The following is a 26,339-nucleotide window of genomic DNA, read 5'->3' on the forward strand; positions in this document are numbered from 1 at the left end:
GGAAATAACTATTAGATAAACCTTATACTACCTTATGGAAATGTTTTACAAAACAGTATAAACACACTTATTTAGGAACATTATTTATGAGTGATAAGTTACGCCAAAAGTTTGATGCCAGGAACTCTTTGTCACTTAAAATAAATCTCTGTTTTTCATCAGATGAAGAGAAATAGGATATTTGGTAAATTTCCCAATTTGACATGATTTACTGAAAATCTGATACTAAATTTCATATCCAACCATAACTGTTTCTTATCAGGCTTCCAGTTTAGCTTTGTTTCTGAATACTATTTTGTTAATGTACATTTTAAAAGATGCTCAGAGCATCACAATTTTCATTACAAATTATTTCTAACTAAAGTCATATTAATAAAATTTGTCAAGTATGGCATAGAGAGCTGAGCTATGAGATTACGTTTCTATTTTAATCTTCCTTGTCTTTATCTGGAAAAAAAAAAATTCTCAATTCCCAGGCAGATTTTTAGTTGCCTTGGTGATGTTTTTCTAGAGATTTACAAAAGCAGTATGACAATATATAATTTCCAATATATCATCCACTTGAACTGTTCAATGAAGTTGAATATCATATATATTTCTCCTAATATGTTACCTATAAGTTGAATGCATCCCAGTATTTTTGATTGGATGTTTCTAAAACTCTGGGAAATTAGAGAATGAATAATGAATGTTTATTCAATGCTAACAGTCTGAAAATTGTAGTCAAGTTAAAAATAAAGAAATATTTGGCCGGGCGCGGTGGCTCAAGCCTGTAATCCCAGCACTTTGGGAGGCCGAGACGGGTGGATCACGAGGTCAGGAGATCGAGACCATCCTGGTCTACACGGTGAAACCCCGTCTCTACTAAAAATACAAAGAAAAAAATTAGCCGGGCGAGGTGGCGGGCGCCTGTAGTCCCAGCTACTCGGGAGGCTGAGGCAGGAGAATGGCGTAAACCCGGGAGGTGGAGCTTGTAGTGAGCCGAGATCGCGCCACTGCACTCCAGCCTGGGCGACAGAGCGAGACTCCGTCTTAAAAAAAAAAGAAAGAAAGAAATATTTAATGACAGGAAGAAACAGTACTTCCAATAAGCAGTAATTGGATAAGCCTTGCCTTTTCAATCTCTTAATTTTTTTTTAATGACAGGAAAAACAATAGTGGTAATACCACTGTTTAAAAAAGCTGAACAATGACAAAATCTGGATCAGGGAGCAGCTGAAGTATCATTATGATACCATCCTCACAGCAAGTATATGTAGTTGTGAAAATCAAAGCAAATGAAAGTCATCAAGGATATGAAATTGATTTAATTTATTAAATGTGTGCATTAAAATTAACAGTATCATAAAAGGTTTTAATTTCTTTATTTTCCACAACCAAAGGCCATGAGCCATATTCATACCCTATAACAAGTCTCTAGATGCTAGCTGAATATTAACTTGGAAGTTCTATAATAGAATAGAATTTATATTTAATAGAATCTTTATTCTATTATCTTTCAACCAAACACTAATTAGACCTGTTTCCAGTAAGCCTTCTTGCACTACCCCAAATGTATGCTAGAAAGGGGAGGAAAAAAATGTAAACAGTTAATTTGCCCAGTAATAACAACATATATTAAAGATAAATGCCTATACCAAAAACCTCTATAAGGCAAATAATCTCTTTGTAGAGGTAAGACTACAAAGATTACATAAAATTCTGTCAAGAACAAAGGCTAACATTCATTGATACATAGATTTTAGGAAATGATCAATAGTGTTTGTTCTGTGTAATGTTCTTACTGGTGATATACTAGTATACAAAATTATTCCATGTTATTTTAAATGTATAAGTATTTCTGATAGAGAGTACTTATGTACAAGCACCACGAACATTCCATTGTTGAATATCTGGCTAAGATACAAACAACACAAAAAAGTAAATCTTTTTTTTTTTTTTTTTTTTTTTTTGTTGGGGTCTCCCTCTGTCGTTCAGGCTCTGGAGTGCAATGGCACCATCTTGGCTCAGTGCAAATTCCGCCTCGCGGGTTCACGCCATTCTCCTGCCTCAGCCTCCCAAGTAGCTGGGACTACAGGCGCCCACCACCATGCCCGGCTAATTGTTTTGTATTTTTAGTAGAGATAGGGTTTCACTGTGTTAGCCAGGATGGTCTCGATCTCCTGACCTCCTGATTCACCCGCACTGGCCTCCCAAAGTGCTGGGATTATAGGTGTGAGCCACTGCGCCCGGCCAAAAAAGTTAATCTTGGGAAAAACTGTTACTAGTATTCTGAGTCCATCAGATATGGAAATTGTTTCTAATATATTCAGTGAAAAGCAGAAAAGCAAAATTCTTAAAATATTAAAGGATTAACAGCTGTGGGAGGATGTGGCATTGCTTATATGGAATATAATGTGAATAAATAGCCCTAGTTGGCATTAGAATGACTGTTACAAATATTCAGAGTTAACACTGTAATTCAAATACATGATTTAGTGCGGCAGTATATGGCACATTATATAGGAAACAGCATAACAGGTACATGAAGATGTAAAAGAGGCACAGAAAGAATCTGAATGAGACAGAGATTAGCAAAGGGACGAGATAATTAATCACAGAATCTAACTGAGATCACACAGTGAAAAACTGAACTGTACTCATTTAGTGTGCAGGCCCTGTGTTAGGGGTGTGGAAAAGATTGAAACATAATCTCTGCCCTCAAGGATCTCAGAGGCCAGAAACAATCATAATAATTTACTATAAAATTGTTTTGGGACCAGGTGTGGTGGCTCACGCGTGTAATCCCAGCACTTTGGGAGGTCAAGGCAGGTGGATCATGAGGCCAGGAGATGGAGACCATCCTGGCTAACATGGTGAAACTCCGTCTCTACTAAAAATACAAAAAATTAGCCGGGCGTGGTTGGTGCGCACCTGTAGTCCCAGCTACTCGGGAGGCTGAAGCAGGGGAATTGTTTGAACCTGGGAGGTGGAGATTGCAGTGAGCCCAGATGGCGCCATTGCACTCCAGCCTGGCAACAGAGTGAGACTCTGTCTCAAAAAAAAAAATTGTTTTGGTCAGGCATGGTGGCTCATGACTGTAATCTCAGCACTTTGCGAGGCTGAGGCGGTAAGACCACTTGAGCCCAGGAGTTCAAGACTAGCGTGAGCAACATGGTGAAACCCCATCTCTACTAAAAATACAAAATTTAGCCAGGTGTAGTGGCCCACGCCTGTCGTCACAGCTACTTGGGAGGCTGAGGTGGGAAGACGGCTTGAGCCCTGGAGGCAGAGGTTGCAGTGAGCCAAGATAGTGCCACTGCCCTCCAGCCTGGGTGATAGACGAGACCTTGTCTTAAAAAAAAAAAAAAAAATTGTGTCCTGCTAGAAATAAACATTGAAGAGTTTATTTTGTATCCAAGATTAGGTGTCTTTTATTATCATGAAAACAGTAAACGGATTAGAGAAAACAACGAAAGAGTAGCCCACTTATTTTTTTCTCTTGGTATTCCACTCACAAATTATAAACAGTAAATCTACATTGTGTTTTCAAATGTTTTAAAAACAATACACTTTTGTATGACAATCTTGACTTCATTTTTGAAAACTTACTTCATTAAAAAAATTTTTTTTTTAGAGACAAGGTCTCACTATCTTGCCCAGGCTGGTCTTGCACTCCTGGGATCAAGCAATTCGCCTGCCTTAGCCTCCCAAAGTGCTGACATTACAGGTATGAGTCAGCACACCTGGCCTACTTCTAACAGTTACAGAAATTTATACACTTAAGACCTAAGAAACTATATAAAGAAGCAATTAAAAAAACCTACCGTCCATTCTTATCCTCCATCTGAAGGTGGTATTGAATAGAATCGGTTGACAATGTCTTTGGAGTTCCTTCTCCCCATTTCAGCTTAAGGTTCTGGTGGCTAAAGGCAACACATTCCAGACGAGGTGGATCAGGAGGGAGAGGCTTAGTTTTTAATTTTATCATATGGCTGAAAGGACCAGCTCCAAGGCTATTCAAGGCTTGAATTCGTATTCTAAGTGCCACATAAGAAAAAAAGTTTGGTTATGATTGTTTTATTTAAAGTGTCTCTCTGGTCTAGGCAAAAATCAACATAATATTTAGAGTATACCTGTATGTTGTATCTGGTTGCAAATTGTTGATAATATAGCTTGTAACCTTTCCCACTGTTAGGGACTGTTTATCTCCAAAGTCTATGCTGTAGGAAAGGATTTCCGAACCATGATCACAAGGCTTTTCCCAGCTTATTGCAAGGCATGTAGAAGGTGAATAATGGGGATTTTCTATCTCATCATCACTTATTTCTTGAAGACAGGTCACAATGCCAGGAACTGATGGTGGAGTCACACAGGCTACTACTTCACTGAAAGGGCCTGCACCCACAACACTGAGAGCCTACAAATTAAGAGAGCCTCTGAGTTAACAAAGTCATAACCATGAAAATGCCAATGAAATATAAAACTCTGGATAGAGTTAAGTGATAAAGTACTGATCAACTTTACCTGGACCCTGCAATAATAGGTAGTTGCTGGTGAAAGTCCTTTTATTTCATAATTGAGACCAGGCCCACAGTAACATATCTGCATACTTCCTTCAACTCCTCCCCACTCCAATCGATATTCAGTGACATCTGTTCCATTACTCAAAGGAACCTTTAAATTAAGAAAAGGATAAAGGTCTTAGTCTTGATGTAGATTAAATAGCTTTTGACCAAAAATGTTCTTTACCTGACCACATGTAAAACTAGATTGCTTCTGAGTTTCTTTAAAACTTTTAAGCACAATCAAAACCGTTCAATTTTACATTTTTTATTCATTAAGATTATCTGAATTTAAGATTGCTCAAATATGTAACTGTTTTGAATTAGAAGTAGAAATATGACTAAGTCACTTTACAAAGTGTTTTAAGGTACATATACTTCAAATAATTCTATTAATATGAAATGTTAAAACCATACAGACATTTTGTTAAATTTCAAAGGGAACTGAAAATATAATAATTGTCATCACTGATTATTACTATCCACAATAAGTACACTGGTGATGTGTACTGGATAAATATAAGAGAAACAGAATTTACTAATTCCTATGTATGTCTGTTCTGAACAGTAAACTTACCAGTGGCTGAAATATCTCAGTACTGAGACGAAGCCTTTCATAAAAATACAAAGCACATAATGAACAGGAATCTAAATATCTGTAATGCAAAAATACCTCACTCAAATTCTTCAAAGAGGAAAAAGAAGTCACTGTTTCTCATGTGAATTAAACTAGGACTTGCTCTGTATAATACAGGAGGTAAAAATGAACAGTATCTTTATTCTTTTATATAAACTATTCTAATCACTTAAGAAAGTAGATATAAGTCAATGGAAATTACAATACCTCCCAATTCACTTGTGCACAAGTTGCAGATTTGCATGTCACTTGAGGGGGCTTGCACTGATCTGGTGGCCCAGGGGCTGTAGTAATATCACATTTTTCTGAAAATGGTCCAAACTAGAAAAACAAATGTAACTAGTGTTTTTATTTTTCACCCTTAAATGCCCACTGATTGCACAGAACTGCATATTTAAAGATTCATTAATAATTAAAGTCTTTTCCCTGTGTTTCAAGATTAATTTGGTCATAATTCTGTAAGTATTCACATAAACTAAAAAGACTTAAAAATCATGAGAGTAAAGGTGTGAGAAATTTTAAAGTTTCATTTACTTATACTTTCTTCTGCCCGTTATTTCTTCAGGAACTGGTTTTTGTAAGAAGGGCAGGACATTAGGGAATTAGGTGGGTGGAATAAATTCAGAAGAAATATAAGGAGTGAAGAAATTGATACTAATTAAAGGTATGGGAGATGATAGGTATAAATTATTATTTTAAATTTTTTAATACTTCACGAATCTTTCTTAGGCATTATATTCCATATCAAATTTTACCAACATACTGTTCTATACATTTATATTTATTTTGTACTATAATTTGATTTTTCTGTTCCATGCTAAAAAGCTCACTTTCTCATAATTACTTTTAACATACATTACCTGGAATATAAAACATTTTATTCAGTATTGGCAAATTCATTCCCTGACACAGAGGAGAACAATTACAGAAATTTATAGTCATCAATTTTTTAAAGCTCATTAGCAAAAGAAAAGCCCCAATACACTGGTATTTTCACTTAACAGTGGCGCATCATTATAATGATCAGAAGTAAACCTACTTGTTACTGCACTGTATCAGGCAGTTTTGCCAAATGCCCATCTTTATGAGCTAGGTCAACTTCTTTTTTTTTTTTTTGAGACAAGGTCTGGCTCTGTCACCCAGACTGCAGGAGTGCAGTGGTGCAAACATGGCTCCCTGCACCCTCAACTTCCTGGGCTCAAGCCATCCTCCCACCTTAGCCTCCCAAGTAGCTGGGACTACAGGTGTGCACCACCATGCTGGGCTATTTTCTATTTTTTACAGAGACAGGGTTTCACCATGTTGCCCAGGCTGGTCTCAGACTCCTGGGCACAAGTGGTCCTCCTGTCTCAGAGGGAGGGCTGCTTGAGCCAAAGTGCTGGGATTACACGCATGAGCCACTGGGCCTAGCCAGCTACAAAAATCTAAGAAACTCAACTTCTCAGAAAATTCTATGGAAAAATTCAGTTGTTAACAAAGATTTAATATGAAAATTATTCCAAGTTATTTAAATTATATTTAATTTAGGAAAACAACATGCATTAATCACCTATAAAAATGTTAATAAATAGCAGTAGACTTACCAAAGGGTAGGGATTTTAACATATCAAGTTTCATGAATATTGGTAATAAACCTTAAGAAGGTGAAACCAACTATTCAATGTAACCATTAGGCCCGAAAAACAACAGTATAATACTTTAAAAATAAAACTGTAAAAAGTTTTTCCAAAAAAAAATAATTTACTCCTTGACCATACTTATTCAGAGTATCAGTGACTTCAGTTAATGTTAAGTCCTTCATTTTTCCTCCAAATCTGATTGCACAGGGAATATACACCATATTGTATCATCACAATGTCATTAAATATCTCAGGCTAATTTTGTGAATGTAACTGTTTTATAACAAAGTAAAAAATTAAGGCTACTATATGTGGCAAACAGAAACAAATGTAAATGTTTCCTTTTGTTTACAGCACTGATTTTAGCTAGACTTTAAATGAAGGTCATCAACTCTCTTGAAATAACCTCAACCTCTGGCCATAAATCCACAGTATAAATATGATGAATAAAGTTAAACTATATACTAATCAATTATAACAACTAATACGGCTCTTGAAAACCAATCTTATGAAAAAAGTATTTGTAATTTTTTTTGCCTCCCTTTTTTGAGCAAGGTTAATTCATGTCAACAACAACAAAATAATGATACAAAGCTTCACCATTCTAGCATGCTGAATGGCTGAATGGCTTTTATTTAAAATAAAACTGTAAACAGTGTTATTTATAGTACATTATTTATCAGTACTGCTCTCTGGTAGGCATAAATTTTATCTTAAAATCTGGAATAGCTTTAGAAAAGTCTAAAATATATATTCTTTGGGAATATGGAAAGTAAATATTTACTTAAGGTGATTCTGACAAATTATCACAAACCTGAAAATATAAATTAAGACGTAAGTATTAAAGATGTGATCTTAGCGTACTGTAACCTTGTGAGGCTGACAAGATGGCTTCTTACAGAAAGGAATGACTTGTGTAAGAGCTGCCTAAGTATATAAACTTGACATATAAGAAATTTAGGCCAGGCATAGTGGCTCATGCCTGTAATCCCACAACTTCGGGAGGCCGAGGTGGGTGGATCTCTTGAGCCCAGGAGTTTGAGACCAACTTGGGCAACATGACAAAACCCCCTCTCTACTAAAAATATGAAAAAATTATCCAGGTGTGGTGGTGTGCACCAGTGGTCCCAGCTACTCGGGAGGCTGAGGTAGGAGGGTCACCTGAGCCCAGGAGGTAGCGGCTGCAGAGAGCCAAGATCATACTACTGCACTCCACACTGACCCTGTTTCAAAAAACCAAACAGTAATAAATTTAAAAGTAAGTTTACAGATGTAAATACAGAACCCTTTTGGACAACAGGATATGAAATATAGTATAGTTCACCAAAATAATGGGTATGAGAGAACTGTCAATTTAATTCTATAAAATTTTAATTATAGAATAGTTCAAAGAAATCGTTATTTAGTTGATATAGGAAATTACTGCTTTGTCCTTAGGGAACCTGCTTTATTGCAGAGAGATGAGAGGTGTCATAGCTGAGTGGAAAGAGCTTTGGCTCTGGAGTCTGGCAAACTCAGGTTTGCAGCTTATCTCTATCACTTATTAGTGTGTACGACTGTGGACAAAATATTTAGCTTTCCTGAACCCCAGTTTCCTTAGTTGTGAAATGGAGATATTACCTACTTTGTCCACTTTTTGGAGTTATATATTAAATACATACAAAACCAGAATAGTTTAAAGCGTAAGTTTTTTTTCACTTGGGCAAAAAATCATAATTAGTTGCCAACTGAAAGTAAATGCTACTTCAGCCTCAAAAAACTTCAATCAGCCTCAAAAAACTCAAAAACCTCAAAAACTTCAATCAGCCTCAAAAAACTTCAGTACTTATGATTTTACTTCAACTTTTAAATTGATTAAGTAAACTCTATTAACACTGCCTAAAAGGTAAACAGTAGCCCAGTTGAAGTCCAAAGTGTCACAAACTGTAAGTGAGTTCTAAAAATACTGAGATTTCATAAAAATTAAGTTGTGGAACATACTAACTTCTCTTGTATTTTTATCAATGTATGCTTATTAAAAAATTGTAAAATTTGGAGTCATATAAAAGCTAAATGGCCAAATAATGGATATGATGATATATGTTAAAATGAAATATATATCACCATTGTGATTATAATTCTACCAGCACAGCCTTCTTACCCCCATTTTGTTAGCTGCACGCAGTCTGAAGCTGTATGTCTTTCCAGGAAGAAGGCTGCTCACTGTACATTCTACTTCAGAACCTTGGTAAACTTCTCTAGGTTCATCTTTTTCTATAGGAGACATTTCCACACTGTAACAGGAAATGGGTGATCCACCATCAACCAGAGGGGGTCCTAAAGGTGGAAAGATTGATGCAATTTAACAAGACGAATACTTTCTGTTCTAACTTAATAATAATGTATTACCAAAATGGAAATTACCCCATCGTAACTGTATTTCTTTTGCTTTGGGTCTACCCTGTAATCTGGGAGGGAGGCATGGGCCAGGAGGCACAGCTGGAGTCTGCACAAGTAAAGATTCAGAGACCTGCCAAAACAAAAGCAAAAAGAAAACAAAAATGCCCCCAAACCAAATAATCAGATTGCTTTTGATAAGGAAAAATAATATAAACATAAATATTGCACTGATAATTTGAAATTGTACTTGATTGTCAATGAAAAAGGAATAAAGTTCTGAAAAAAAATCAAAACCCAATTAAATAAAAACTCAAAATTTTCATAGACAAAGACATGTACTGTGCAAATACTATATACAAAGCAAGTTACTGAAAACGAACTTCAATGAGCCCTTCCTTTCCTTTTCCTTCCATAACTAAAGAAAAAAACAACTTCCAACACAATTTAATGGGCAATATTTTTTATCTTCTCCAAAGGGATCCATAAATCTCTTCTAAGGAGGGATGTATTAATATACTGTATAAGCTGATTGATTGAGTTTTAGAGGTGGGGTCTTGGTGTGTTGCCCAGGCTGGAGTGCAGTGGCTATTCACAGGTATGATTACAGCCTCAAATTCTTGGGCTCAAGCAATCCTCCCACATCCAGAGTAGCTGAGACTATACACATTCATCACTGCACCAGGCTTAACTTATACATTAAAAAATTATCTTTCCTTTATCCTTTCCACCTAAAAATAATTCTGAAATTAGGTAAGCTTTTCCAGGTATTCGGCATCTTTCTAGGTATTTGATATTGCTTTTAGTTTCTATGCTATATTTATATTTTTAAAAGCCTTTATTTTCGAAGACACTCTGTTAAAAACAATGCCACACTGGGCCGGGCACGGTGGCTCACGCCTGTAATCCCAGCACTTTGGGAGGCTGAGGCGGGTGAATCACAGGGTCAGAAGATTGAGACCATCCTGGCTAAAACGGTGAAACCCAGTCTCTACTAAAAATACAAAAAAATAGCCGGGCGTGGTGGTGGGCTCCTGTAGTCCCAGCTACTCAGGAGGCTGAGGTAGGAGAATGGCGTGAACCCAAGAGGCAGAGCTTGCAGTGAGCCGAGATGGTGCCACTGCACTCCAGCCTGGGTGACAGAGCCAGACTCCGTCTCAAAAACAAACAAAACAACAACAACAACAAAAAACAAAACAATGACACAAACTCAGTGCCATATTCCTTACGTGCAACATATTAAGGTTCGTATTTAACATTCTTTTTAAACACAAAATATGAATCTTTTTATCAGAAAGCTATCCTATACAAAAATGCTGTAAAATGCTATAGTAGAACAGGATTTTGTGCATGTGTATGTGTGGTTGCTTTTCTTAAATCCAGGGAGATTTTCTTACTGGATAAAATGAAGCAATTGGAGCACAAGCCAGCTGGGCAAGACTCACACTCAGTTTCACATTAGTTTCATTTTCAACAAAATGCCTATATTTCATTTTTAAAAAAGAATACTTTCATTGCATTAAATTTCATTTTGAAAAAAAAAACAAAAACAGCCATTATGAATGATCCAAGAAAGCATTCTTGGTTTAATTCATTAAAAAAAAAAAAAAAAATCACTTGCCAGGTATGGTGGCTTATGCCTGTAATCCCAGCACTGTGGGAGGCCGAGGCCAGTGGATCATGAGATTAGGAGTTCAAGGCCAGCCTGGCCAACATGGTAAAACCCCGTCTCTACTAAAAATACAACAGTTAGCCAGGCGTGGTGGTGGGCACCTGTAGTCCCAGCTACTTGGGAAGCTGAAGCAGGAGAATTCTTGAACCCAGGAGGCAGAGGTTGCAGTGAGCCCCGATCGTGCCACTGCACTCCAGCCTGGGCGACAGAGTGAGACTCCGTTTCAAAAAAAAAAAAAAAAAAAACCACTCTTATTAATAAACATACGTCCCTAGAACATTATGTCTTTATATCAATAGTACACTTTAAGTTCATTTTGATTATTGAGTCTCTAAAAAAATGGCCAACTTTTTTGAAATAAGTAAATATTAGAAAGTAGATTTAAATAAGTAGCTACTATTTTATGATGTGTCCTCACCACATAATTTATGGAGGAGTAAATCAGTCTATAATTTTATTTCTATTTCTGCTTAGTATGGTTATTAAGCATCATTCTCAAATTTATCTTTATAAAATTTTCTCCAATGTTTTCATGTATTTGTTTTTCCAAAGCTGAATATCAACCAGACAATAGACATACACTGAATACTTACTGTGAGCTAAGTACATTAGAATATTTTGGTCACTATCAAATTAACCAAACAGGTTATAGAAGTTTCTTTGCTCCATTTGTGGATATGTTTCAATATTTGAAGTGGCACCTGGTGACCCTACCCCATTTAGCCAAACTTAACAACTACACAAAAGAATCTACATATAAGTATTACCGCACTCTGTCCTCCATCACTGATGCAGTAAACTCGTAAACGATAGAAACAGCCTGGATTCAGTCGATCACAAAGATGTTCCCTGGTAGCGCCACTGTATATCATTTCCCATTTGTTTCCTGTAAGGTGAGGAATTGTGTTCAATCAGATAGTAGGTAATGTTTAACGTTTTGGTATCATGGACACATCAGGTATCCTAGCTTCACAAAGTAAGTATTTATGTAATTTGTCAGAAACAATTTAGGCTTGTTTCGGTTTCCTGGAAATGATCTAATTTTCTTTATGTGTGCAACTTCCTAGACAAGTCTGCATGGCTTCATGGAAGTGAAATATCTCTGTAATTCTGTACAGACTTTGGCCTAGATTGATAATTTACTTTTAATTAAGCATTTTAAATGTGTTTACTGGTCCAGTAATAATGTTATAGCACACAGAGTACAAAAAACCAGTATCAGAGGAAGTCTAGTCCTAATTAAAAGACATCCTTTTTTTTTTGGCAGGAAATAGGTCATTTCATAGAAATAAACACTGCTAAATGTGCGATTCAAGAATAAAGTTCACTAGTCATAAAACTTACTACTAAAACTAGTATGATGTGAGTTAAATTTTAGAAGTTAATGCTTCTCTATCTGTATATAAATCTAACTGAATAAACTAACCTTCAGAAGATTCATAGTATCTAAAGACTTGGTCTAGGTGTATAGAGGCTGAGTAATGTAAACAAATGAGAACAAAAAGCAACATGTAAATGCAATGATACAGGTGTACAGCACTCTTACATTTGATTCACTGTATTTCTGGGAATCAAAATTTAAAGTGGATTGTAACAGGCAAAATCCTAACTGCTACAAAGAAAAAAAAATCCAGGACAGCCCAAAGTGAAGTAAACATCTTTTTACAGTGCCTTATGAAAAGCAGGAAGAAAGACAAGATATAACATAAAATGTAACGCCATAAAGAATAGAAAGAGACTGACTGGAATAAATCTATCAGTGTTTAATATCCATTCATACCATTAGAACCTTCTGCCATCTCCACCACATATTTATTGATGGCTGCTCCGCCACTGTCTTTTGGTGGATCTATCCAAAGAAGCAAAGTAGTATTAAGCAAAGTACAAAACAACATAAAAATGATAAAAAACCTAATAAACAGAATACGAAACTAGGTTTAAAAAAAAAAATCACCTGCAATGACTTAATACCAGTACCCAATTACTCCATGCTGTTGTCATCTGCTTTCACTTAATTTACCATATTTAAAATAGGGCTCTCTATAACAATTTTTAATGGCTGCATGATATTCCACTTACTTTATTTATTTTTATTTATTTTTTTTTAGATGGAGTCTCGCTCTGTCACCCAGGCTGCAGTGCAATGGTAATGATCTTGACTCACTACAACCTCTGCTTCCTGGGTTCAAGTGATTCTCCTTCCTCAGCCTCCTGAGTAGCTGGGACTACAGGCATGTGCCGCCATGCCCAGCTAATTTTTATACTTCTGGTAGAGATGGGATTTCACCATGTTGGCCAGGCTGGTCTCAAACTCCTGACCTCAGGTGATCTGCCTGCCTTGGCCTCCAAAAGTGTTGGGATTACAGGTGTGAGCCACCATGCCCAGCCTCCATTTACTTTAGATGTTAAGGTTGTTTGAAATTTTTGAATATCACTGAAGCATTTTTATTGGTCTGAATTTTTCAGGCAAGGGTCAAGTTTATGGGATCTTTGTTTTTCCATTAGGTATGTAGGTAGGTGGTCGATAAATGTTTTGTTTTAAATGAATGGTTTTCATTTCTCATGAGAGCCAGATGACCCAGGTGACTTTAGCTGCAAGTTCAGTAATCTTTCATTTCACACAGTGCTACCCCTGCTCATTATCTTACAGTGGATTGCAAGTTGCTCTTTATAATATCTTAACCTACCATGTATGAGTATAAGGTTTTCCACAAAAAATATACCCAATGAATGACTCTCACATTTCTTTTTGGACCGTCTTGAGGTAACAAATTTACTCAAATATCTTAAAAATTATCTTCATATTCAAATTATTTTAATCAAACACAAAAGTAATAATGTATAAACATGCACAATATCTTACCCCAAGTTATTTTAAAACTGTGTGAATGTATCTTTCCTTTCACTGAAGGCTTTACAGGTATGCCTGGTTTATCAGGGCAAGTAGTAAATTCTACTACTTCACTTGGATTACTTTTACCTTCTGAGTTGTAAGCAATAACCTGTGATGAGAACACAAAGACATAAAATAATGCATTTGATACCTAATGATACTGGCTTAATGAACAAAGTGATAGGAGACAAACAGCTTCAACCAAAATGATAAAATACATTTTTTTAGCTTGGAATGGTTTGTTCTTTGAGAACTGCTTGACTCCAATAGATACTTGGCATGTATGAAGATTATGAAACTGTACTTCCCTTTTTAGAGTCCATCCGGGGAATACAAGTGTAAAACCTAACATTTTGATACTAAATAAGAATCAAAGGAACAAGCTATAATCTGGTGATTCTTGATGGGCTTTAGGCTTTAGGCTTGCTTTGTTTCTTCTTTTAATATTCTTTGTGGGTTTAGAAAGAGGTCCATACATTCTTTGAATCTCCTTTCTTCAAAAGGTGAAGTTTAATCCCCCTTCCCTTGTGTGCGTGTTATACTTAATCACTCACTCTAACAAACAGAATACAGCAGAAATGACAGTGTGTGTAACTTCCCTATGGAAAAATTCATGTGGTGAGGAACTGAGGATTCCTGGAGACAACCATGTGAGTGAACTTGAAAGCAGACTCCAGTCCCAGGAGAGCCCTGAGATGACTGCAATCCCAGGTGACATCTTGATTACAACCTCATAGAGACCAGTTAAGCTGGTTCTCAATTCCTGACCCCCAGAAACTGTAAGTTTGTTTTTTCAAGATGCTAAATTTTGGGATAATTTTTTATAAAGCAATAGAGAAATATAATTCCAATCTAGGTATTATTCTATTATAGACATTTAACTATACCTGTATTGTTACATTTTCTCCTCTATTGAACTTAAAGATCCTCAAGTCCAATACCAAACCATGATTTTTTCTTCTCTAAACCTGTCCCTCTTTTTCTCTCCCCACAGTAAAAAGCTCTACCCGTCTACCTAGTTGCTCAAGTCAAAAGTGTTAGAGACAAACTGCCCCAAAAAAGCTTTGTGCTACTTTGTACTGCTGCCACTCCCCACAAACCTCTCCATGCTGCCCACCCCTCCCCCTTATGCTCTGCAACTCTTCTCTGTGCGGCCCACCTTTCCCTCTGAGCCCCTTTACATTTCTAAGCCCTTATCTAGGCGCCACAGTGAAGCCAGCAGACTTCACCTATCAGGCCTTGCTGTGATAAGCAAATCCCAATTACAGGCCATTGGGACTACACAAGGGGAGGTCGTGGGAAGCACAAACTTTACCTATACCCACCTGTAAGTTCCTTCATTTAGCTGCTACCACAAACGTCACAAGTGATATATGGCAAAGTTAACCAACAAACGACCCCAGGGTCTCTCTCCCCAATATAAACCCCTCATTTTGTAAGCTCAGGGCTTCCTCCTCTCTCTCTGCAGTGGAGCAGCCGGCAGGTTCAATACACTTACTCACCTGACTTTGGGTCTATTCTTTCTCTTGGCTGACCTTACAGAAAGGAGACATCCTTGATTCTTCTCTAAACCGCATCAAATCTCTCACTATATACCTCCACTTCACTATTCTTTACAATTACGACCACGTTAATGAAAGCCTCCTTTCTCCTATCTTTCCTGAGTGACTGTAATTATACCGCTACCTAGTTTCCCAGTGTACATTCCTGCCCTTGACTCCCACCTACTTTCTACACCGCAGCCAGAGAGACTTTATCACTGCTCAGCTCAGAACCCTCTAATGGCTTTCCTTTTCTTTTTTTTTTTTTGAGATGGAGTCTCGCTCTGTCACCCAGGCTGGAGTGCAGTGGCCGGATCTCAGCTCACTGCAAGCTCCGCCTCCTGAGTTTGCCCCATTCTCCTGCCTCAGCCTCCCGAGTAGCTGGGACTAGAGGCGCCCGCCACCTCGCCCGGCTAGTTTTTTGTATTTTTTAGTAGAGCCATCTTACTCAAAATAAAATCTAAATTCCATACCATGCCTACAAGGCCCTGTGTGATTTCATCCTTAACTATTTCTTGAAACTCCACTGCAGGGTCTTTGTGCTAGTAGAATGTTCTTCTGATTTTGACATGCTACTTCCTTGTTACTCAGATCTGTTTAAATGCCATTTCCAAGAAGACTTCCTTAACTACCCATTCTCTCTTACCCCATTCTATTTTAATTAACCTGCATTGCACTTAACACAATCTATTTGTTTGCTTATTTATTGTCCATTCCCCTCATCAGAATATCTGTTGTAGTATTAGTGTTTAGAACAGTGCTTAGCAGAGAGTAGATGCTCAACTACTGGTTGAATGAATGACTCATAGATGGGGACTATGATGCTATATAACACCATCAAGGATATGAATAAATCTATGACCCCAAATAATTCATAGAGCCCATCAGAACTCAGTAAAGTTTAGTCCAATTGTTCAATTTTGCTCAGGCTTCCTCAGTCCTCTCACAGTCACATGGATTTTCAGGATGTTTTCTCACTCTACTTCTTTACAAATGAGACTACAAATGGGTTTGAAACACTTCTCAATATTGTGCACAGAATCTACTTAAACCTTTTAACCAGAAGAACAGTCTTCCTAAAAACTATAAAGATTCATTTATGTTTTTAAGGCTCTATATTTCAACATTGTCTCTTTTTACTGTAAAGCACCTTCTAGTCATAAGGGTAATTAAAGGTATAAAGTCAACAAGATAATCTCCCTCCACCCAAATTTTAATCAAAATTTTCATTTAGTGCCTATCATATAAGGAGCACTGTGCTAGGAACCCTGTGTGATCAGATCTTATCTTCGAGGAGTTTAGAATCTTCATGTGGAAGATAAGCAATATGTGTATCAAAAGAATTGGGCAGGAGAAGAAAGATTACTAAGGCCTAAAATGGTTCAGGAAGGCTTTGAAAAGGGAAATGGAAGTGTTATGGAGTCTTCCTGAGCAATAGCAATCAAAGGGGAAGCTTGGGTAAGAGAAAAAAACAGAAAGCCCTGCACGTAAGAGCACAAGTGAATAGTAAACAGCTCTGCTCAGGGAGAGATCAGTAGTTAATCTGGTGAGGTAGGTGGTTCAAGTATGGACTGGAAGGTAGTAAATTTTAAAAACTGAATGGAAATATAAAGAACCTTATATCAAACTAAGGAAATTGTTTCTTAGAGGGAAAGCTGTTTTTCAGAAAGATTAATCTAGGTATAGAAGAGAACCTGGATTGGAAGGTAAGAAAAGAGCCTGAAAGCAGTTATATACAGAACATGTTTGGAGACTTAGTATTCTTCAAGACAGAAATGGCGGATGATATAAGGCAAGAAGATGGTATATCCAAGCAAGAGAGGGATACACCAAGAAGACCTAAGGACTTAGCTAGGGCACACTTAGGGCAGAAAAGATAGATCATAAAATGACACCAGACAAGATGAGAGGAAGAAAACATGACTACATACTATATACTGTAATAGATGCTGACATAAGTGAATTTCAAGGATGGAACATAAAAGTAGTTAATGGAGTCAGATACAAGCTGTTTTGATTTCTCTTTACCTATAAAAAGACCTCAAACAAAAAGGAATAAGCTAAAAGTGAAAGTATCTAAAGGTTCTTAGCTCAAGATGCCCAGACCTTGACCTTTAGAAGCTTTGCTACATCCAAAGTGGGGAATGGAAATAAAAAAAGAAAACAAAAAATCCCAGAAGGCTTGCTACTTGAAAAACTTTCACAGGAAATTCAGGAAACAAGGCATCAGTTTTCTAGTGGCCTAGGGTTCTAGGACTGGCCACTCAGCTATGAGGCCTTTGATCGTTTAAAAAAAAATTTTAGACACCAGGTCTTAGCCCAGCCTTCAGTGAACCATTCGATGAAATTAGAATTGCTTATAACTCTTAATTTTAAATAATTTTAAAGAATTCTGACTGCTTTGTTGTGCTTTAAAATTTTATTTTTGGCTGGGCGTGGTCGCTCATGCCTGTAATCCTAGTGCTTTGGGAGGCAGAGGTGGGAGGACTGATTGAGTCCAGGAGTTCAACACCATCCTGGGCAACATACAAGATTATCTACACACACACACACACACACACACACACACACACACACACAAACGCACGCACACACACTCTCTCTCTCTCTAGCCAGGTGTGGTGGCTCATGCCTGTGGTCCCATCTTACTCAGGAGGCAAAGGTGGGAGGATCCCTTGAGCTCAGGAGTTTGAGGCTGCAGTGAACTATGTGCCAATGCACTCCAGCCTGGGTGATGGTGTGAGCCCCCGTTTCAAAATAAACAAATAAATAAATAAATAAAATTTTATTTTCATTTTTCTTTATCATTTACATTTTTTCACTGTTCAAATCTTGTTTCAGTATTTTGATTATCCCAGAATTGTCCTCAGTGTGGAACATGGAGCTCTAGTATTTGGTAAACTTGGTCATATTAGTAGTTCATTTTACATTAATCATATTCTTATTGTTTCTTCAGAATAATAACATGCTACTTAGTCATTACTTCCTGGATTGTATTTTAAATATTTTTAAAATATTTTAATTTTTTATAGTTTTTCTCAAAGTTTTCTAAGATCTCTCTTCAGTGTTCTAAGATCTCTCTAAAATATTAAGATTTTATTTTGATACAACTGTTTGAAAGAGTCCACAATATCTAGCTAGAAAAGGAAGACAGAGACACAACAATAGGATTTAACGATTCAAAATGCCCTTAAGCTGGGTTCCCCACACGTGGCAGATTTAAAATAAGTGTCTGAGCTCCTAGAACTTCATACAAGCATCATTTTCTACTTCCTGGTTTTTTTTTTTCCTCCTCTAGATCAGTTGTTTCCAAATTTTGGCAAGGATCAGAATTACTTGGAAGTATACCACAACAGATTGCTAGGCCTCTGCCCCCCAAATTTCTGATTTAGTAGATGGAGGTGGAGAGGGGAGGGGCCAGAGAATTTACATTTCTAACAAGTTCTCACGCAATACTGATAAAATGGCCTGCTGACCACTTTGATAACTATTGCTCTACATCTTAATAAGCCAGAATATAGCCCTCTTCCTTTTATCCAGTGCTGTGTAAAGAGGTGGCTTTCAGAAATACTGTTTTCCCATCTCCAACCTCATTATCTGGGAGAATTTTGTGCAACAGCCTACTGTCTCCTTGGAGATTCTGACTGTATACTTCTCCCTCCCCTGAAATTTGACAGTGACTACCATAGTGAAACACAGTTTAATTAATTAGTTAATATTATTAAGAGATGAGGTCTTGCTCTGCTGCCTAGGCTGGAGTGCAGTGACACGATCATAGCTCAATACAGCCTTGAAATCCTGGGCTCAATTGATCCTCCCTTCTCAGCCTCCAAAAGTGTTGGGATTATTACAAGTGTGAGCTACCATGCCTGGCAGCTTTTACATAGAAAAAAAAAAATTTTTTTTTTTTTTTTGAGACAGAGTCTTGCTATGTATCACCCAGTCTGGAGTGCAGTGGCATAATCTTGGCTGACTGCAAACTTTGCCTCCCAGGTTCAAGCAGTTCTTGTGCCTCAGATTCCCAAGTAGTTGGGATTACAGGCGTGAGCCACCATGCCTGGCCTAAATAGAAATTTGATTGGCTTATAGTAGAACACTAAGGAATTTGACACATATGTGTATTTGTATGCATTTCAGTCCCTGTAATACTATGGTGTTACAAGGTAGTAGAATTTTAGGATTTTCATAAACTTAACAAATTACAAAGACAACTTCCTCTTTAGAAGACCTGTTGGAATGCTTCATTAATGAAGCAAAAATACAACCCAATATCATCACAAAACTGGAATGGATGTGCCTATTTCTCAGGTATTTTATAAATCTTGTAAATATGAAAACCATATTTAGAAATTAAATTAACCTAGCATTATGATACATTTTTAAAATGAAGCTAATAGCATAAAATAAAGCATAACAATTATTATGTACTAAATAATCAAATTTCCCATTGCTAAAGACTTAAGGTTCTTAAGAAGTAATAAAATTTATCTTTGCTTTTTAATAGTGAACACAATTTACAGCAGCTTTTTATCATTTATTTGAAATGGTTTGATTAAATAAGCACTGGTAGGAAAATTTAAATGTTGAATTTATCAACTAATGAGCATCCTGTTATATTCTTGGGAAAACTTCTGTGCAAATACAGTCTGGCTTATATTAACTGGTATATTAACTAATTCAAGCACGGTCGGCCAAGAAATAGCAATGTATATACTGACCAAGACAAAAAGCAAAAATATATTCTAGAATAATACTATACTAGGAAAAATAAGAATTTCAGGAGTCTTCACACTAGAACAATCTTCAAAGCTTGCCTCAAGTGAGCAAGAATGACATGTAGTCTCCCCACCCTCCTCCTGGAATAATTTAGTCCAAAGGCCAATAGGTGGGCGGAGTTAAGGCAAGCCTTTGTGCTGGGGACAGGGATGTGTTGGGTGGAGGCAGCAGCATGTACCCAGTAGGAACTCCTATTCATTGATCCTGAATAGGACTTTAGGGAAGAGAATAGGGGGACAGGGAGGGGTTTGATCCAGTAAGTAAATATACTGAACTGGATCAAAGTTTCTCACTGATGATGAAGGAAGTTAGAAATAAAGACAGGGGAAAACTAAAATTAACCTGTGGCACTGGATTAGAATTGAGGGTATCTGGCGTGAACTCATGATTTTTAAAAATACAGAGATAAGAAACACAGACATGTATCTGTGTTGTAACTGTATATTTATGTATATACATGTGTATAAATATTTGTATATAAACTAAACATATACACACATATAGTTCCTAGCTCTGTCCATTGGGAGGGTACCCAGGAACAGTAAAACCTCTATGGCAATTAAGTATACTTAGTATCTAGATCTTGATTCCTAAATATCACTGTCCACTAAAAGGATCCTGGTGCTTTGAGAAATGGCCAATTCCAGAGTTGAAGAAGGTAAACTTTAAGATGGGACTAGAATATCTTGTGTCAGAAAGGAAGGGCTCAAAGAATGAGAGACATGTCAAAAGGATTCTGCAGCCAGCTTGTAGGGGATTCCAAATCTGGGACAATTTGAGCCTCACAATAATCAAAGCAACAAAATATAACCCATTGAACAGACTTCCATGAGTACCTACTGATATAAATGGGGAGAAGAGAAAGTCTTTCTTTCCTTACAGTATAATGCCAACTAATTAATGTAGAAAAAATGATAAAATTTTAAAAATCACCACTTGGCACCATCAATCATGGTTATAATTGATTTAGGCAAGAATCACCAATGGGTGTTAAAACGATGGATGAACGTTTAATAAGGAACAAGATGCTCACAGGGTACATAGTATTTACAAAATACTTATTAATTACAAACAAAAAAGAATAACTTTATGGTTATTATAAATATGAGAAGAATATGGTAGATACAGGCTTTATCAAGTGACTACCAGTAATAAGACAAATTGAAATGATACGCCACTTGATATGATACATTGAGAAAAATGTAGCGTTATTTTCTGTGATATCCTTGCCAACAAAGCATACACTTAGTACGTTCTAACATTCATATTTTAAAAGATGTTTGGTCACATTACACAAATAAGAGTCATAAAATTTGGTTTTTGTTTTAAATATATAAAGTTTGAGAAGCACCACTATATAATAAAGTAAAACAAAAAAGCTCACTAGAAAAGGTCAACATTATATAAGATCTAAAACCAAAGGAGTGAAGTATATACTTGGATTTAAAACAGTAAGAATAGAGGCCGGGTGCAGTGGCTCGTGTCTGTAATCCCTGAACTCTGGGAGGCCGAGGCAGGAAAATCACTTGAACCCAGGAGTTTGAGACCAGCCTGGATAACATGGTGAAATCTTGTCTACAAAATAAGTTAGCCAAGTGTGGTGGCATGCACCTGTGGTCTCAGCTCCTTGGGAAGCTGAGGTGGGAGGATGACTTGAGCCCCGGAGGTTGTGGCTACAGCGAGCCATGACTGTGCCACTGCAGCAGCCTGGGTGACAGAGTTAAGAGCCTGTCTCAAAAAACAAACAAACAACAAACAGAAAACAAAGAACCCCAATGTGCCAGTAAAAATAGGAACAAGGAACAAATCTTTTAAGGGTTTTCAAAGCTTACCTTAAATTTATACTTAGTACTACGTCTGAGATTTTTCACTGTGTAAGCAAGATCTTCTCCGTCATATTTAGGCTTAAAACCATATCCCTGGAAAAGGAAAACAAAGTCTTCATTCGATGTCTTAACAATAGAAATATGGGCAATAATGAATATGTAAAAAGACCCAGGTTTCTCTTCATCTTCTACTATGTGCAATATGACTAAAGCTCTGTTGAGTGGAATCCTCACCTTGATGCTTCTGTCTTCAGTGGGTAGACCCGGAAATGCTTATTGAACATTTGGTGGAAGATGAAGCAGACCACTTAGTCTCAGTAAATATAGTAGGCCAAGAGAAGACGATCTTTGTGTTGAGGGAAGAGAGGTTAGCGTTGGAGCCAATGGTAACTTCACCATCAGTAAGCTATCCCAAGAACAGAGATTTCCCAGAGACATCGTGCAAGAGCTGAACAGAACTGTAAGTAGTTAACATATTTAACTTGCCCTTAACACATAGTTGTTTAAGTAAATAATTAAAGGGTTAGCTGCGCTGGCAGGTGAGGGTGTCACTTAGATTTGGGATTGCTATGGTCCAGCACCAGTGACAACGCTTTACAAACTTTCCAAACGTTATCATTTCTTGAATTAAAAAAAATTGAGATATAATTCATATGCTGTAAAATTCACCATTTCAAAGTATAAAATCTAATGGCTTATAGTGTATTCACAAAATTGTGCAGCCCTCACCTAATTTCTAATTTCAGAAAAAGCCTGTCCTTTTTTGGGTAGCAGTCACTTCCCTCCTCCTCCTATCTACTAATATACTTCCTGTTTCTATGGATTTGTCTATATCCATATAAATGGAATCATATAATATGTAGTCTTTTGTAACTGGGCTCTTTTATTTAGCATAATGTTTTCAAGGTTGATTCATGTTGTGGCATATACCGGTACTGTTTTTATGGCTGAAAAATATTCCATTGTATGGATACACCACATTTTGTTTATTCATCTATCTGTTGATGGATATTTGGGTTGTTTCCACTTTTTGACTATTATGAATAATGCTGCTATGAACATTTGTGTACTAGTTTTTTGTATGAACACGTGTTTTCAATTCTTTTGGGTATATACTTAGGGGTGGACTAGTGCTATTTTTGACCTATATTCCTTCAAAGTAGCTCTGAAAATCTATGAACTATATATAGATCTAATAATAGAATACACCCTAACTTCTGGTCAGCTAGGCTCTAGGTAACAGGATGTGATGGGTAACTAGATTCAGGCTGCACCACAGTTTCACAGGAAACTTTAAAAATCTTCTGTGACACTTTGGGAAGCAGTGTATAAATACATTTAGAGAAAGGCAGACACATATTTCTTCATCTTTTAGAGCTGCTTAGTCAAGAAGGCTGTGATCTTCCCCTCCCCATAATTCCCCTAAACAGATACAGTTAAAGTGTAGCCTATGTGGTTCCAAAGCACAGACAGACATATATATACACACACAAACAAAACAAAACCTCTTTCACATCAAAAGAAAATACAGAGTTTTCAGGCTGCGCATAGTGGCTCAAGTCTGTAATCCCAGCACTTTGGGAGGACGAGGTGGGAGGACCACTTGAGCCTAGGAGTGCGAGACCAGCCTAGGCAACATAGCGAAACTCTGTCTCTACAAAAAATAAAATTTTTTTATTTTAAAATTAAAATACAGGCACATGGTGGCATGTGCCTGTAGTCCCATCTACTTGAAAGGCTGAGGCGAAAGGATTGCCTGAACCCAGGAGTTCAAGGTTGAAGTGAACCAAGATTGTGCCACTGCACTCCAGCCTGCGCTACAGAGCAAGACCTTGTCGCAAAAGAAAAAAAAAGACTGAGTTCTTCATCATGCCTAACCTATTCCAAACAGTAACAAGTCAAGGCTTCAAAAGACTGGGAAATGAGCTAATTACTGTGGCAATATTTATTGTATTAGGATTAATGCCACACTAAAATGTTTTTTTTTCTGATTTTTAAAAAAATTATACTTTAAGTTCTGGGATACATGTGCAGAACATGCAGGTTTGTTACATAGGTACACATGTATCATGGTGGTGTGCTGCACTCATCAACCCATCATTTACATTAGGTATTTCTCCTAATGCTATCCCTCCCCTACTCCCCTACCCCCCAACAGGCCCCGCTGTGTGATGTTCCCCTCCCTGTGTCCATGTGTTCTCATTGTTCAATTCCCACTTATGAGTGAGAACATGCAGTGTTTGGTTTTCTGTTCCTGTGTTAGTTTGCTGAGAATGATGGTTTCCAGCATAGCCTACCAACCAAAAAAAGTCCAGGACCAGATGGTTTCACAGCTAAATTCTACCAGAGGTACAAAGAGGTGCCAGTACCATTCCTTCTGAAACTATTCCAAACAATATAAAAAGACGGACTCCTCCCTAACTCATTTTATGAGGCCAGCATCATCCTGATACCAAAACCTGGCAGTCACAACAAAAAATGAAAATTTCAGGCTGAGATGCCTGATGAACATCAATGCGAAAATCCTCAATAAAATAACTGGCAAATCGAATCCAGCAGCACATCAAAAAGCTTATCCACCATGATCAAGTTGGCTTCATCCCTAGGAATGCAAGGCTGGTTCAGCATATGCAAATCAATAAATGTAATCCATTACATAAACAGAACCGATGACAAAAACCACATGATTATCTCAATAGACGCGGAAAAGGCCTTTGATAAAATTCAATACCCCTTCATGCCAGAAACTCTCAATAAACTAGGTATTGATGGAACGTAGCTCAAAATAATAAGAGCTATTTACGACAAACCCACAGCCAATATACTGAATGGGCAAAAGCTTGAAGCATTCTCTTTGAAAACCAGCACAAGACAAGAATGCCCTCTTCTCCTATTCAACATGGTATTCGAAGTTCTGGTCAGGGCAATCAGGCAACAGAAAGAATAAAGTGTATTCAAATAGGAAGAGAGGAAGTCAAATTGTCTCTGTTTGCAGATGATATGATTGTATATTTAGAAAACCCCATCGTCTCGGCCCAAAATCTCCTTAAGCTGAAAATGTTTTAAATACACTATTTAAAATCCATATTTGCACTTACTGAAGTTTCTTCCTCCATCTCTAAAATGTAAGAAATTCCTTCATCTGATGGTGTTCCTGAAGGCTTACTCCATTGTAAGGATAACCAAGTAATTCCAGCCTTGGTTAATACAGGACTTGCTGGCATAGAAGGAGCACAGCCTGAAGTGTAATATAAGACTTCTTCACTAAAACCACTGTTGAAACAAATGGTTTTAAAAGGTGTGAAAAAGTTATTTTTACAGTGAAAGAACAAGTTTGTAACAGATGTAATTTTTTTTGAAAATGACAATTTTTGATAATGAATTATAATACAAATAATAATATCTTGGGTTTGATCTCTTTATGATAACCAGGTCAGACACCAAACAGTCAATTAGTGTTCTATTAAAAATGCAGTTTTGTTCAGATTTGTAAGCCTTTATATCATAATTTGTCCAGTCAATGAAAAACTATATATATTATCTTATGGAAACAATAACACTCATGTACTGGTGTAAATGCTGTAACTTTTAAACACACTTTCATACAATGCCATTTATATAAAATAGAAAATGTAAGTTCTCAGTTGTGTAATTAAATGCATCTGCCCCTAAGGTGAGCAGCGCTATCTCTAGATCAAAAATAATTTTAATGACTTGGATAATTTAAGATACTTGGCCTTTCTATTTAAATTGGGTATTTTAGATGTTCTTACAACTCACCTGACTTTAAACAAAATACTGAAATTACATATGCTGAGGAGCCAAAGAAAAATCTCTTGGTCACATATAAAAATCTAATTTATATCGGAAAATCTTGGAAAGTTGTAAGTTTAATCTTTCCTGTGGTTCCTATGTAACTAAGATAACTCTCTCACAGCTTTTGCTAGACTGGTGAACACATCTTAACCATATCAACATAGAGATAAACTAAACAGAATTTTTAATGAATAATTTGGACAGTAAATAATTATACAAGTGAAGTTGACTTGATAATCTAAAAATATTTACATTCTTTTATAAAATACACCTTACCTTGTACCATAGTCATTTCTAGCCGATAGTCTGAATTTACAGCCCATTGCTGGTGACAGTTTAGTAATTTTAAATTGTTTCTGTGAGCCCATATAACACTGACAAAATTCTCCATTTCCTTTTCCCTACAAGAAATGGCTGTTTATTATATATCATGTACATTACTGCAAAAAGATAAATCCACATCAATTCCTTCTTGACAGTTACATATTAGCAAGTGTATACTAAAAGCCATGGATCTCAAGAGAAGGCTGAGATACAGCACAGCTTTTATATAATATAGATCATCAAACACAGAATTAAAACACCAGAAAGCAGGTATCTTTGTATAGCTTCCTGAATTAAGCACTATCTTTTAGCCAA

General features: G+C 36.8%; 1 protein-coding gene across 4 annotated transcripts in view; it reads right to left on the reverse strand.

Moving 5' to 3' along the window:
* Positions 1-26,339, reverse strand: part of FNDC3A (fibronectin type III domain containing 3A) — a 223,825-nt gene that overhangs the window by 8,299 nt on the left and 189,187 nt on the right. For all 4 annotated transcript variants that reach the window (XM_023187363.2, XM_023187362.2, XM_023187365.1 and 1 more), the window contains 12 exons: positions 25,977-26,101; positions 24,983-25,157; positions 21,891-21,977; positions 13,712-13,850; positions 12,629-12,697; positions 11,616-11,734; positions 9,204-9,309; positions 8,941-9,116; positions 5,389-5,502; positions 4,507-4,656; positions 4,116-4,399; positions 3,807-4,019 (listed from right to left, as the gene is read on the reverse strand). In XM_023187363.2, coding sequence (XP_023043131.1) covers positions 3,807-4,019; positions 4,116-4,399; positions 4,507-4,656; positions 5,389-5,502; positions 8,941-9,116; positions 9,204-9,309; positions 11,616-11,734; positions 12,629-12,697; positions 13,712-13,850; positions 21,891-21,977; positions 24,983-25,157; positions 25,977-26,101 — 1,757 coding nt within the window. The remainder of the gene's footprint in view (positions 1-3,806; positions 4,020-4,115; positions 4,400-4,506; positions 4,657-5,388; positions 5,503-8,940; positions 9,117-9,203; positions 9,310-11,615; positions 11,735-12,628; positions 12,698-13,711; positions 13,851-21,890; positions 21,978-24,982; positions 25,158-25,976; positions 26,102-26,339) is intronic.

Source organism: Piliocolobus tephrosceles, chromosome X (assembly GCF_002776525.5).
Source record: "Piliocolobus tephrosceles isolate RC106 chromosome X, ASM277652v3, whole genome shotgun sequence".
Taxonomy (NCBI): domain Eukaryota; kingdom Metazoa; phylum Chordata; class Mammalia; order Primates; family Cercopithecidae; genus Piliocolobus; species Piliocolobus tephrosceles.